We start from the raw sequence: 15156 nt of genomic DNA, 5'->3' as shown, positions 1-15156 counted from the left end.
GATTTAATAAATGAATAACAGTGCTTGTCTTTGAGAAAGAGACTGGGTTTGGAGGTGTGGCAAAGAATGTTGGCATTATTTTTTAGGTTTTCGTGTTATAAAGAACTGTATGCACTTATTAACTTTCAAGTTCAATATTAATTGGTTGGTTGGTTGGTTGTTTTGGTCTGAATCATGCCAACAGGCCACCTGGAGGAGGTGCTATTTCCACAATCCTAAACCTACTGATAACTCTATTCCCACTGAAACATCTCTATCACATGTTCAGTCTAAACTAAGATTTGGAAAGACAGCCAAATAATCAGGAAAACAGAAAGAAAGAGAACATGTGATATAAGTACTTCTGATATTTACACCCTTATAATCTTCAGATCTTGACAAAGATCAGAAATCAATGTCGGCATCCTCTCCCAGAGAGCCCAGACCCCCCCAGGATCCTTCCTGCCCAGCCAGGCATTAACCATCTACTGCAACAGACACAGTGAAGTCTGTCTGCTTCCCCTTACTGCTTAATTCAGCACCTACTTCCAAAGCTAGTCATTGTAGACATATGAAAATAAGGAAGAGCCTGTTTCTGCTCCTACCTTAGAGCCTAACAGAAAAAAAATCAAAATTTTTTTTAAAAATGTCAAATTTCCAGAGAAAGCATAAATCAGAATAGGAACCTATACAAATTATTATCCCCATTTTATAAATAAAGACATGAAAACTCATTAAAAAAATAGAACTAGCTTGTGATCCAGAGATTCCACTTCTGGGCATTTATCTGGAAAAAAAAGAAAAGAAAAACACACACACACACACACTAATGTGGGCCTCAATTTGCATTGCAGCATTATTTTCAATAGCCAGGAGATGGAACCGACATAAGTATCCATCAATGCAAGAATGGATAAAGAAAATGTAAGATGGTAGACAGATGATAGATAGATAGATAGATAGATAGATAGATAGATAGATAGATAGGAATATTATTTGGCCATAATAAAGAATTAAATCTTGCCATTTGCAACAATGTAGATGGAACTTTAGGGCATTATGCTAAGTGAAATAAGTCAGAGAAAAAGATAAATACTGTATGATCTCACATATAGATAAAATCTAAAAGATTTTTTACATTAAAAATGGAAAGCTCATAGATAAAGGAACAGTTTGGTGGTTGCCAGAGATGGGTGAGGGCTGTGGGGGTCGGGACAATTGGTGAAGAGCATCAAAAGATATAAATTTCCAGTGGCAAAATAAATGTCCTGAGTAAGTAATGGACAGCACAGTGACTATAGTTAATAATACGGTATTTCATATTTGAAAGTTCTAGGAGACTAAATTTTAAAAGTTCTCATCACAAGAAAAAATATTCTGTAACTATATGACAGATGTTATGTAAACTTCTTCTGGTGATTGTTTTAAAATATATACAAATATTCAATCACTAGAGGCCCTCACAGCCCTAGCTTCGTTCAGAAGGTTGTCTGGAAGGTCATCCATTTGGTTGTTCCATTGTTCGGCTGTCGGGTCAATTTGCATATTAGATTTTATTATTATAGATTATGTTGTACACCTGGAACTAATAGAATGTTATATGCCAAATTACAGCTCAATTTCAAAAAAATAAAAAGAAATGAAGCCTGGCCAGTGTGGTTCAGTGGTTGAGATTTGACCCATGCACCAAGAGGTCTCTGGTTCAATTCCCAGTCAGGGCACATGCCTAGGTTGCGGACTTGATCTCCAGTGCGGGGCATGCAGAAACGATCCTTGTTTCTATCCCTCTCTTCGTTCCTCTCTCTCTAAAATTAATTTTTAAAAACATATTTAAAAAAAAAGAAAAAGAAATGGAAACTCAGAGAGGGTAAATGACTTGCCCAAAGGACATGATAGTAAGTGACAGCATTGGAATGTGAAGCCAGGTGTATCTACTTCTGAGGGACTGCTGAATCATGGTGCTAGAATGCTCTCATATGCATGAGGATCTGTAGGGATAGGTTTAATATCACACAGAAGGAAGTTATAAACCCGGAGAAACTGAGCCAATGAACAGCCTTCTTCATGCTTCAGAAGTCTATAGGGGATAGAAGAGGAGGTATTTGATAAGGATCAAGCCACCAATCTTACCCCCAACGGTCTCTTGCCTTCCACCAGTGAGTATCATACTTCTCCAGGATCAGGTATTCCTCTGCTCTCTTTAATGCTAAATCACAGGGCTCTCTGGGCAGAAAGTCATAGAGTGCCATGACATGGATCTTCTCTTCAGCAACCTCAGTGGGCGGGAGGGGAGGCAGCGGCTTGCGTTTGGATGGTTGCATACGGCTCCTGCTGGACTGTGAAAACCAAGTAGTGAGTAGCTGTGCCCCTGTTCCAACAATCCACACTGATCCTGTACTAATCAAGAAGAGGCATAGAGCATCTGTCTGCTGCCCCCCCTTTTCCCATCCAGCTGTGCCAGAGCGGAAGCCGGAAGATGATAAACATAGAAAACGACCAACTATAAAACAACTTTTAGATCCAGCAACACACTCAGCGTTTTGTAAATTTTCAAGATCACACAATTCTCTTGCCAGCATTGCATTGGATTTTTTTTTTTTTTTACATTGGATATTTTTTCCCTTGATTTCTTCCCCAATAGTTTCACGTTGTCTTATGGATTTTTCTCCCTTGGAAAAAGAAAGGCAGCCCTTTTCTTTCAGATGCTATAAGCTTGTGTTTGGCTTTCCCATGCTTCCTAAGAACACTGTTTCTCCCAACTCTGGGCTGACAACGAATCCTGGCCTCAAAATGACAGTACCAGGATGCATTTTTCCCTATTCACTGTCCAGTTTCAAGTTCTTCCAAAATATGGCAGAGCAGGCTATGTTAACTGGTCTTTTTTTTTTTTTTTTTTTTCCTTTCACTTTCTTCTAGAAAATTCATTCGTTAAATGTTTATTGAGCTCTTATTATGTGCCAAGCATGATACTAGGTCTGGGCATGGTAGCAAACAGTATCTACTGGAGCAGACCCTAAAAACGCAAGCTTCCTCGACTCCCACCCTTTCCACCCATCAAGATGATACTCACTTGCTTCTTACTTCTCAATTCACTGAACCACTGCCTGCGAGGCTGGATGTATTTTTCTGAGAGTTCTTCATCATTGCTCAGGCTTATTTGTGTTCTCACTTGCCTGACATAAAAATTAAAAAAAAAATGATCATGTTACAAGTGATTATTTTTATTCAAGTTATCTGTAAATCCACTAGATCAGTGGTCGGCAAACTCATTAGTCAACAGAACCAAATATCAACAGTACAACGATTGAAATTTCTTTTGAGAGCCAATTTTTAAAAACTTAAACTATATAGATAGGGACATTGTTATTAATTTAATTAGGGTATGTGGCATTTTGTGGAAGAGCCACACTCAAGGGGCCAAAGAGCCGCATGTGGCTTGCGAGCCGCAGTTTGCCAACCACGGCACTAGATCACCCCAAAACTAGTACAAAAATCCAGGTCTCTTTCCCTTTTTTTAATTATGAAGACTAACCATTTCCTTGGGAAAGTTACTACCTCTCAGAATTTAATTTTTTTTTTTTTAATCTGGAAACTAGAGGTGCTAAGAGCACGTAGAGTTGCTATGAAATAAAATTGAGGAAACATGTCACATGCCCAGTACAGAGTCTGGTCTATCCACGTTAAGGACATAAAATCATAAACATGATAATGAAACACTCTGAATCAGGCACAGTGTTACTAATTTTACATGCATTACCTCATTTCATAGCATCTATTGTTATAAGTAGACATGATAGAGTAATTAAGAACAGGAGTTCATGCCGGCACCGGTTTGGCTCAGTGGATAGAGCATCGGCCTGCGGACTGAAAGGCCCTGCATTCGATTCCGGTCAAGGACATGTACCTTGGTTGTGGGTACATCCCCAGTGGGGAGTGTGCAAGAGGCAGCTCGTCGATGACTCTCTCTCATCGATGTTTCTAACTCTCTATCCCTCTCTCTTCCTCTCTGTGAAAAATAAATAAAATATATTTTAAAAAAAAAGAACAGGAGTTCAAATCCCAGCTCTCCCGTTTTATAGTGTGGCCTTGGGTAAGCAATGTAACCTCTCTAAGCCTCAATTTCCCCATTTGTGAAATGGGGATTGTAAAAATCCGTAGGTGGCTTTGAGAGTTGCTTGAGCTAATAAATGCACACCTCTTAGCACAATCTGGCATATGGAACACTCCCATTAGATGTTAGCTGTGACTAATTTCATGCTTTGGATTTTATTCTTACACAATCATTTGCTGGACACCAAAGTATAAAGACACCGATAGTTTTGAGGAGATATTCAAATGAATAAGACAGAATTCTTGCCTGCAAAATTATAGAGTGGAACACAGGCATATAAATAGGACACATGAAATAAATCTATACTAATAAAAGGGTAATATGCTAATTAGACCAGACATCCTTCCAGACAAAGCCATGGTGGCAGGGCCAAGGCAGAGGCAGTTAGGGGGATCAGGCCAGCAGGCAGGTGAGAGGTTAGGAGCCAGCAGTCCCAGATTGTAAGAGGGATGTCCGACTGCCGGTTTAGGATGACGTCCCCTGAGAAGTCCCAGATTGGAGAGGGCTCAGCCCAGGCTGAGGGACACCCTCACCCCACCCCCTGCGCACCAATTTCATGTACCAGGCCTCTAGTATTAAATAAAGAACTGAACTGCATGCTTCGGAAAGACAATCGAAGGAGCAATTAAATCCAAAAGGATTAAGAAAGGATCACAGAAGGCCCGACATTTGACCTATGGCTTTAAATAACGGGGGGGGGGGGGGGGACGGGAGAAGAGTTTCCCAGGCAAAGGCAACAGCCGATACAAAGAGACATGAAGACTCGAAACAGAACACATTCATTGCCAAGTAACTGGCCTCAGAAACAAGACTTACCGCTTCTGCACGGAACAGCAACAGCAGCAACAGAAAATCGACTGGATGGTATTATCTGGAAAGCAGAGCATTCTCAGCTGTTAGAGAGCCATGGGCCCATGATATCCGCTAGATGAGTCTGGGGGTGCTATTCCAAATCCCCTATCACCGCAGGGTGGCAGGAATTATTATAAACCGGGTGCTAAGTCCGACCGTGCCCTCCTTCACCAGCGGAAGGGGAAAACCTGCCACGAAAGCAAGTTACTGGCACCCCGATCAATGTGGTTTTCCTTCTCAGGCTCTTCTCACCAGGTCTGGTTTGTGCAATTTCCTCAGTCGCCGAATGATGACCACTGTGCTCTACCTCACCTTGGTCAGGGCTAATGTCAGCTAGCAACTGCACAAAAGAATGGACTTCCACCACGTTCTCCTAGAGAATCTGCTCACACTGACTTTGAATTAGGTCATCATGTGTCCTTAAAAATATTTACTATATATATTTTATACATTCATATAAAACATAAATATATTTACATTGAATACATTATATTTTAATATGCTTACTTTATTTTTATTTTATATATATATGGCTTTCAAATTTTTTATGGATTAAGTCCAGATATAAGCTAAATATTTCAAGAAAGAAGTAGCTAGCTTAGTAAATCTGGGGCATGCTTACACTTTTATTGTCAAGCTTAATCTTTTTTATTTAAGCTAGGTCAGCGATTTTCAGCAGCTGTGCTACAGGATTTTTAAAGCAGGTGATACCTGACTATTTAGTCAGGAGCACTGACCTCTTTTCCCTTTATTCTCAAATAAAAATAGGACAACAGCTAATACAATAATATCCATCCAGTGTGACTGAATCAAAATTTTATTCTTTTTGTTTTTATCAAATTAGTAAAAAATATATATATATATATATTTGGTGTGCCGCAGAATTTTAGCAATTTGGTTATATGTGCCACGAGATGAAAAAGGTTGAAAATTACTGAGTTAGCCATTTGTCTTTTTAAAAATAAATAAATAAGTTTTGAATTTATCGAAAGGATGTTTTATGTTCATTGAATTTGCATTTCACAGTCAGCTCTTTCTTCTGTTCACGCCTGAAAATGTAGTACTGTGAAGGAAGCAGAGTGCAATAGCTTTGAGAGTGAACAGATCTGGATTTGAATCCTAGCTGTGCGGCTGACTATACCTGAGATGAATCCCTTGACTTCTTTAACTCTTCACTACTCTGCGTGCAAAAAACAAAACAATTTTGCCTACCCCCTTGGGAAGTCTGATAGGGCAGAGGTTAACCTCTAACTTTGTGGGTTTGGACAAGTTACTCAACTTAAGCAGTTTCCTTATCTGTAAAATGAGAATAATGGGATATTTAGCATGTAAGACTACTGTGAGGATGAAGTGAATCGATTCATGTAAAGTACCTAGAACAATGTCAGGGGTACAGCAAGAGGGTAATCACGAAGACCTATGATTATTATAGGGTTGTTGAGATATTATCTCTAACGTCCTGGAACATGGGAGAGGGGCACAAACAGAACACACCCAGTGCAGCCCACCTCTCGGCATCAGAGTCCTCCTGGTCCTCCTTGGGATGGGACAACCCAACTTTTTCCTGGTAATCAGGACGTTCATTCCAGCTACACTGACTCCAACTCAAGAAATCCAAAATGTCCAGCGGGCAGTCTCAACCTCCAATAAGCCCCAAGAAAAGATTTCTTTTCTCATGGCAATGAAATCTCCAAATCCACTAAACCCAAGGTCAGAGGGAAAGAGAACAACAATATGCCAATGAGTTATTAAGTTAAGTGGTGAGAGGGGCCATTCCAATCCTTACTCACGTATCCTGGCTATCTATTTGCTGCTGGTTTTAAGACTTTTATTGCATCTTATAGGACACCAGTCCAACTTTGAAAGATGTCTCCTAGATGTTGTAGTAATTGAGCCTTTACCCAATCCTTCCTCTGTCCTGTCAAGCCAGCTGCTTCTGAATTATGGGACACACTGTTAGAATATTCAGAGAACCATTGAGCAAGCACCAATGAAACTGAGAAGAGGCTAACACCACAGAGTAGATAATCTTGTAGATACCGTTCCATACTGTTCCCATTCCAAGAGTTTCAAATGTATTTCTCTCCCCCAGATCTCCTTGGCATCGATCTCCTGATCGTGTTCGTTCAATGTTCCCAACCAGCAAGCCAACTTCTTGCCATTGCCCATGAGACAGTGCAGAGCAATGCCTGACACTCTCTTGCCCTGACAAAGTGAACAAACTGATGTATTTAAAGTTCTGGGAGGATTTTATTTTAGCGCTCTCTTAGGGCACCCCTGCATCGGGCTGTAGCTGTTGACTTTCCATTTGTGTGGGCTCGGGATGCAGATCTGTTTATAAATCAGGTCTGATAGGGAATTCTTCTTGAGGCCTCTAGTGTGAGTTAAATGAGAAGCACAAAAAACAGGTTTCCTGTGAATACAAGTCACCTGCTCATGAAGCTTTCTTGGATCAATGAGGGCCCACTTTCATCTATACCACTTCCACATTCTGATGGATTACGGCAGTGCGTGCCCAGATTTGTGTTTCATGGATTAGATAACTCAGCTCATGCTGGGCAGTTTGCATCACATAAATATTTCATGGTCCACAGTCAGGCATTCGGTATTCACCAGTAGCAAGCCAGGAGCTACTTTTCAAGTTGAAAATAGTTATTGACCCAGGGTCAAGCCTTTACTCCAGGGTTTGTGCTGTGGTTCTCATACATGGGACTTTCAGAAGCTCTTTACAGCCAACATTTTTCCCTTTATCCCAGGCTACCACCAATGATAATTCAAGTACTTAATAATTGAGTTGTTTCTCCCAGCAATGAGACTATTCCTGGACTTCTAAATATATGACCAAATACATCCCAAATCCGGTGTGACTCTGTTTCCTAGAGCTGCTTCTGATACCAATTTTATCAGAGTTCCGATATGAAGCACAACTTGCTTAAAATAATTTGTTTAAAGTTTTGTTTACAAAGGGACTGATTACAAAAGTGTGGAGGGGGGTTTGGAAATCACAAAAGGTGTGCAGAAGCATGGGTCCCGCAGTAGTGGAACTACAATCATCCCTAAGTTCACAAGGACCAGAACAGGGAGAGAATGTGAAGTGTAGCAGACACCCCAGCTTGATAGGAGCAAATGATCTGCTGTTGAGGTACCTAGCCGGCTTGAGCAACCACACCACACCTTCCTTCCAAGGCTCCCACAGGGTGTAATCCAACCATAAGCATGTTGAACCAATCCCTACAGATGACTTTCCCAGGACAGAGTGCAGGGTGGAGAAGAATGACTTCCAACAGGCTGGGGTCATGAGCCAGCATGGAGACTGGCTACCACATTTAACCCCTATAGTTGATCTTTCCAGGCTAAAACAGTGGGGATAAGAATAAAGCTGCTCTGCCTAGATCGGTTTGGCTCAGTGGATAGAGCATTGGCCTATGAAATGAAAGGCCCCGGGTTCGATTCCAGCCAGGGGCATGTACCTTGGTTGCGGGCACATCCCCAGTGTGGGGTGTGCAGGAGGCAGCTGATCGATGTTCCTCTCTCATCGATGTTTCTAACTCTCTATCCCTCTCTCTTCCTCTCTGTGAAAAACCAATAAAATAAATTTAAAAAAAAGAATAAAGCTGTTCAGTATTATATGTATATATTAGTTCCCTTTCCTTTCACAGAAGTTGACCTTCATGAACTAGTTACCTACCTTTCTCTGGTTCGGATATAACCATTACTTAGTCTTTGGGCTATGGATACATTGGTGGTCCAGTGGTAAATGTCTTACTTCTAAAAAATAGAGTCCTAGTGCACGGCTAGGCAAAGACATCTTTGTCCCCACTGCTGTTTCACCATTCATACCCATAAATCACTCATTTCCCAAGTTTTATTTCCCAAGTCCCAAAAATCTGCACAACATTATTTGTTATTAGGTGTTTGGATTTCAATTGCTTCTGACTGTCCGTTTTCACCGATAGTGTCTGCATGAGCAACCTGCCAAAAACACTTCTAATTAGCACTTGAGGTCTCTGTCTACCCTGGCAGGAGTGGTTTTAATTTATATTCACATCAATTTATTTCCGTGTTGTTTTACAGCCTCTTAGAGATCTGTATCTATTCAGGCCAGGGGATGCAAAGTAAAATGTAGGTTACGCAAAGGAGTGAAGCAGGTCAAAGTATGGTGTAGATGGTGACAAAATGTGCCAAAGCCACAGGTGGAGGTTTTCAAATTCAAAATTTTTTTAAATATTCCCTTCCTCTCTCACGTCACTATTTTTCCTTTTCTACTGGATCATTCCCATCAGCATACAAATATGCTGTTACTTCACCCATTCAGAACAAAACAAAACAAACCACTCTTGACCTTGTTTCCTCCTTCACCTTTGCTCCCCGTTTATATAGTAAAATCTAGAAATGAGTAGTCTTTACTTGCTGCCCCCAATTCTTCTTCTTCCATTTTCTCTTAGCCCAGTCAAGTTTTTGTCCCTACCCCTCCCTCCAAACTGCTTTGTTAGGGTCACCAGTGACCTCCATACTTCTATATCCAATTATCAGTTCTAAGTCCTAAACTTATTTGATCTCTTAACAGCACTTGACACCATGTCCTCTTGGGTTCCTTTCTGTCTTCTTTGCTGCTTTCTTCTTGTCCTTCCTAACCTCTGAGGTGTGTATGTATATATATATATATATATATATATATATATGAGGCCTGTTGCACGAAATTCTTGCATTCAGGGCTAGGAGGTCCCTCAGGCTGGCCTACTCCCTCTAGCAGTCTGGAAGCCCTTGGGGAATGTCTGACTGATGGCTGATGTGGGGAGTGGGCCTAAGCTGGCAGTTGGACATCCTTAACACTCCCACCAACATCACTGCACTCAGTCCAGCTTGTGGCTGAGCGGAGCTCCCCCTGTGGAAGCTCCCCTGCATTGAGCATCTGGTGGTCAGTGTGCATCATAGCTACCAGTCGGTCCCAGTTGTTCCATTGTTAGGGTCAATTTGCATGTTACCCTTTTATTATAAAGGATTCATTTTGCTTCATGTTTTATTTCACCTCTATTTAACACATACACACACAGAATCTTACTGCTTTTTCCCACCATCTGTTATTACCATGGTCTAAGCCACCATCATCTTGCCTGGACAATACCAATGGCCTCCTAACTTCTTCCTGCTTCTATCCAGAACCTCCTACGGTTTACTCTCAACACTATGACCAGAGTGATGAATTTAAAACCTAGATAGGATCGGGTTAATCCTTGTCTCCAAACCTCACAATGGCTCCCCATTTCTCTGGAGGTACAGCCAAATTTCTCACGATAGCCTCTAACACGCTTCCTGTCCTCGCCTCCTGTGGTCTCTCACCTTCTCGCCAGTACGCTTCTGCTCACTTCCTCCAGCCGCACTACCCTCTCTGCTGTTTCTGGAGCACCCCAGGCCTGTTCGCACCATGGCTTCTTTGCTTTTGTTTTGCCTTGACCATTGTTCACACAAGTATTAACCTTTTTCATTCCGTTCCTTCAAGTCGGCTCAAACCTCACCTTCCTAAGTACTCTGGACGATTATTATTATCACTTGTATTCCCTAATTTTGAGATTACTTTGTTCTACTTTTTTTTTTCTTTTTCTTTTTTAAAACAGTATTTCTCATTTTCTAATGTATTATTATTTTTTACTGTCTATCTCCCCTATTGGAAGATAAACAATGATCCTTGTCTATTTTCTTCACAGTTATATCCCAAGGGGCTAGAACAGTGTTTGACACATAAAATACATACTCAACAAATATGTGATGAGTGAATGAATATGTAAACGAATTGGTTTGAAGGAGCATCAAATTATAACCTTTTCAGAGTGCCCGCCTGTCTTGATTTAGTCCTAATGAGAAAATGGAAACTGTATTTGGGGACAGACTACACAGGGACACTAGGACAAAGGGAACAGTAAGGGAGGTGGTGTAGAACAAGATGATGAAAGTCCTTTAAGTAAAGGAAGATAGGACCCCAATTGTCTATGTGGAAGGGAGTTTTACTAGACACTGAAGATGGAGAAGAATTTGGCGATCGGCCAATGCTGAGTAAAATCTTCATTCAGCCTAGAAACCTTCATAAGATAGTCCAGCAAAGTGAGCAACAATTACCTATGGTCTCATGGTTTAGGATATACTAAAACCATTTATGAATGAATCAACTTACCATGGTTCAACTTTATTTATTTAATTAATTTTTTTATTGATTAAGGTATCACACATTTGTCCTCAACCCCCCATTCCAATCCCCACCTCACCCCCACTAATACCACCCCCCTATTATCCTTGACCACTGGTTAGGCTCATATGTGTCCTTTGGTTGATCTCTCCCTTTGGTTGATCTCTCCCTTTTATCTCCACGCTCCCTTTGAGGTCCAACAGTCTGACCCATGGCTCCTTATCTTTAGGTCTGTTCTTGTTCATCAGTCTATGTTGTTCATCAACTTTAATAAGTTTTTCAAGATGATAATGGTGCAAAACCAATATGCATTCAGTAGAAACCATGCTTTGAATTTTGATCTTTTCCCAGGCTAGTGATATGTGGTGCAAGACTCTTTCGTGATGTTGGGCAGCTGAAGCAAGCCACAGCCCCCGGTCAGCCACACAATCACACAACCAATATTGCCAGCGTTTTCTGAATCTTGTGTTCTGAGCACGTTAGGCTGGTCTAAATTATGATGTTCGGTAGGTCAGGTGTTTTAAATGCATTTTCAACTTACATTTTCTACTTTCAATATCAGGATATAAAACCATGAATTGAGGAGTATCTGCAATGTCATCCAAGCCAAAGAGTGTTGATACTAGTCGCTTTACTCCTTGGATAATCACTGGCGTGTTACATTACTCTCTTTATTTTTCCATATGCTTAAACTATTTCAAAAACTAAAACTTGTAGATTGCAAAGAAGGAAAATCTCCAGGAAATCAGGTAAGATGGTGGGCTAGGTAGGTGCCTATTTTAGCATTAGTAAGTTTTTACATATACATGATTGTTTAGTAATAGGTGTAAAAGGCTTATTTCTTTATTTCAACCACCGTCTTACCTTTTGCCCAACCAAAATTATCATCTTCCTTGCAAGTTCCAATAAGAAAACTATTCTGTCAATTTCCCTTCCCAATTTGCCATGTCTGTGTATGTATGAGTCTATCATAGAAATCTTTAATTCTTTCTGAGCCCCCTCCTTAACATTCAATTTGCCGTTATTCTATTCAAATTGGCATTTTACTTTTTATCTCTTCTGCTACCAACCCAGCCCAAGCCTTATCGAGCTAACGCCTGTATTTCTGCATTAATTCATTTAATCCTCACAATGTGAAGCAGATGGCTCTTCACCATGCTGAATTTGAACCTCAAAGAGAGTCTTCCTTGCTGAGAGTCAGTGGAGAGCAGGACTGGATTTCAGGCAGGCTGATCCCACAGTCTCTTCTCTTAACCTCTGTGCAGCCAGTGTTTGCTCAGTGCTTGAACGAACTGGCCAAATCCCCTGCCTCTGAGCCCTCTCTCCTCCGATCCATTCTGTATACTCGTTTCCCTAAAAGTCTGTCTCAGCCAACTGCTCTATATCTTCAGCATCGAAAAAGACTCTTAATCACACACGGCATCAAGACTTGTGCTAACGGCCTTCCGTCATATGGCCAGTCCCACTTTGACGCTTACTGTTCCCCAGTTCCTGCTGTACCCGCTTTTCCCGACTTGCTCTGTTCTCACAGACACCTTGCCTGCCTCTGGCCTGAAAAAAAAAAGGGGGGGGGGAGCCTTTGCAGTCTTCTCCCAACTTATCTTCCTTTGGCTCCCAAAGAACATGCATTGTACACTACCCTGTGGCCCTTAATTAGGTGGTCATTAAAATGTCTTTCGGTTTCCCACAGGGTTTCTCAAACCACTATTGGCATTTTAAATTGAATCGTTCTTTGTTGTGGGGGCTGTTCTGTGTATTGTGGGTTGTTTAGCAGCTTCACTGACCTCTATGTACTAACACCAGCACCAACACTTCCACACCCCACTAGCACCCCGCCCCCCCTCTTCCTAGCTGTGACCACCAAAATGTTTCCAGGAATTGTCAAATGTTCCCTGGGGGCAAAATCACCCCTAATTGAGAACCACCGATCCAGACTGTAAGCTCTCCAATTTCGGGGACTGGATCTTATACATTTTTGTCTTCTTTATAGCATCCAACATCAGTGCCTCATACATAGCAAAACTCAGTAAGTACCTATAAGTAAGGCTTCCCCAATAGCTACACCATCATGTTAGATCTGGGCTCCACTTCTCAGTACCTCATTCACCACATGATATCTCACAGCTCGATGCTGGCTGCAGAGAAAGCTAGGCTTACCATGATCTTTTGTGGTCAACTGTTCAACTAAGTGGAATGGCAAAATTGAAGAAAACCGAGCTTCCGGAGCTTTAGCTAGCACTTGTAGTAGGCCATCAGTCTAATCTTTTGTTCCAGATACATTAAAAAGAAAGAAGCTTATTCAAAACCAAGCATTAAACTATGAGAGCTAAGTAAAATGGCTAAAACCTCTCTGGTGTTCATTTTTTTTTTTTTTTCTATATTAGGACAGCATATGGCAGTGATTTTCAACCTTTTTTCACTTCACAGCACACATAATCTAGTTACTAAAATTCCGTGGCACGTGACAAAAAATATATACTATTTTCCGATCTGACAAAAAAAAAAAAAAGGTATTTACAAAATAATAATAATAATTACCTACCCTTTTGGTTCCGAAGTGAATTTTTTTCTTTAAATCAGATACTTATATTTGTATATAGGATTTCTGGTACCAAGAATTAACCAATAGATGCGGCCTTCTTATGTGAATTGACCAATAAGATATTGTATAACTCTATTAGATGATGTATATATTTATGGTTCAAGACAGAGCATGAATACCTATGACTATTGTTGTGCTGGCTGTTGTCATTTTATTTTTATTTTTATTTGACTATCTAAGGCAGCGATTTTCAACCAGTGTACTACAAGAATTTTTAAAGCATGCAATACCTGACATTTATTTTAAAGCATGCAATACCTGAGATTTAGTCAGGGGCACTAATCTCTTTTCCCTCAGACTGTTTACCCCAACCTGGTGATTCCCAGAGACCCACCCTACCAACTCCTGGGACCACCCAAGCATTTTCCAGTGGCTTTTTCATACAAATAGCCTCTCTTAGCTCATGCTTCAGACTTTGCTAAAATCTTTCAAACAAGAAGCATCTGGTCTCTGTATACTCCGTACTTCTTGCTAAGTGGCACTAGCAGCAGCCAGCCTCAGTTTGCAGCTTGGCCTCTCATGAGAACTTCCTCGCCTTCTTATTCATACACTGGGATGTTCAAGGCCATTCTGCCAGGAGCCTAAATGGGATGTCCAAGGACTCTGAGCCTGGGAATCCCAATCAGGCTAAGATACCAAGTGGGTGCAAGGGCACAAGGCACACTGTGCCCTTCTGTAACCCAAATGTGATGTCACTCTTGGTGCCCACTCTTTGCCTCTGGAGTAATGTATGGTTTCCTGACCAAGAGTGTGTGGAGAAGTCTGCTAGAGGGAGAGCAGCTGAGCAGAGAGAGCTCAGAGAAGCAGAGACAGTAGACACAGAGAATGTAGCTTCTATGTGTGCAGGAGAGGCTAGAGAGCTGAGACGGACTGAGAGCTGATCCTGCTACGATGTAAGGCTAAGAGCTCGCAGAGAGCTCAGATATAGCTACCATGTTAACCAGCCAGCGTGCCGGGCAGAAGAGACAGGAGAAGCTGCTGAGCCTGAAGCTCTAAGGGAGAGCTCAGCTGCTGCTATAATGTAAGGCAGTGAGTGTGGGGCAGCTTGCGGCTGCTCAGATACTAATAGCGGGGACAGAGATTAATGCTGCTTTTGTGAGAAAGATACGTATTCACCAGTCAGTGTCCAGCTGCCTGCCTGTATGGATTTTACTGCAAGAAACTGTCTTGTCTAATACCTATGTGGCCATTGGATCTGCAATAAAGACTCATTCTTACAAACCCAACACTTCTCATGGCCTCTCCATCTTCCCGCCACCGAGGATTGGCCTGTCTCTCTGTGAGCAGAAGATAAAGGCGGAACTTGGACTAAGTTCCCAACAGTGAGTTCAGGGGGAAGGGTTCGAGGAAGAACCAGCCCTGGAGTAGTCAGGAAGAATTCAGGATACTTGGATTCAGAACAGCTCAGAGAAGCAGTGCTGAGCAGCAATC

At 41.5% G+C, this 15156-nt stretch overlaps 1 protein-coding gene across 1 annotated transcript in view; it reads right to left on the bottom strand.

Annotated features, from left to right (window-relative positions):
- The window catches only part of LOC118707136 (tyrosine-protein kinase TXK), a 57497-nt gene that overhangs the window by 30125 nt on the left and 12216 nt on the right, over positions 1-15156 (bottom strand). The window contains exons 2-4 of the mRNA XM_036417056.2: positions 4907-4961; positions 3050-3152; positions 2110-2315 (exon numbers count right to left, since the gene is read on the bottom strand). Coding sequence (XP_036272949.1) covers positions 2110-2315; positions 3050-3152; positions 4907-4961 — 364 coding nt within the window. The remainder of the gene's footprint in view (positions 1-2109; positions 2316-3049; positions 3153-4906; positions 4962-15156) is intronic.

This window comes from Pipistrellus kuhlii, unplaced genomic scaffold (assembly GCF_014108245.1).
Source record: "Pipistrellus kuhlii isolate mPipKuh1 unplaced genomic scaffold, mPipKuh1.p scaffold_m20_p_1, whole genome shotgun sequence".
In the NCBI taxonomy this organism is placed as follows: domain Eukaryota; kingdom Metazoa; phylum Chordata; class Mammalia; order Chiroptera; family Vespertilionidae; genus Pipistrellus; species Pipistrellus kuhlii.
The sequence above is the reverse complement of the archived record's forward strand: the minus strand, read 5'-3'. Positions and strand labels throughout refer to the sequence as shown.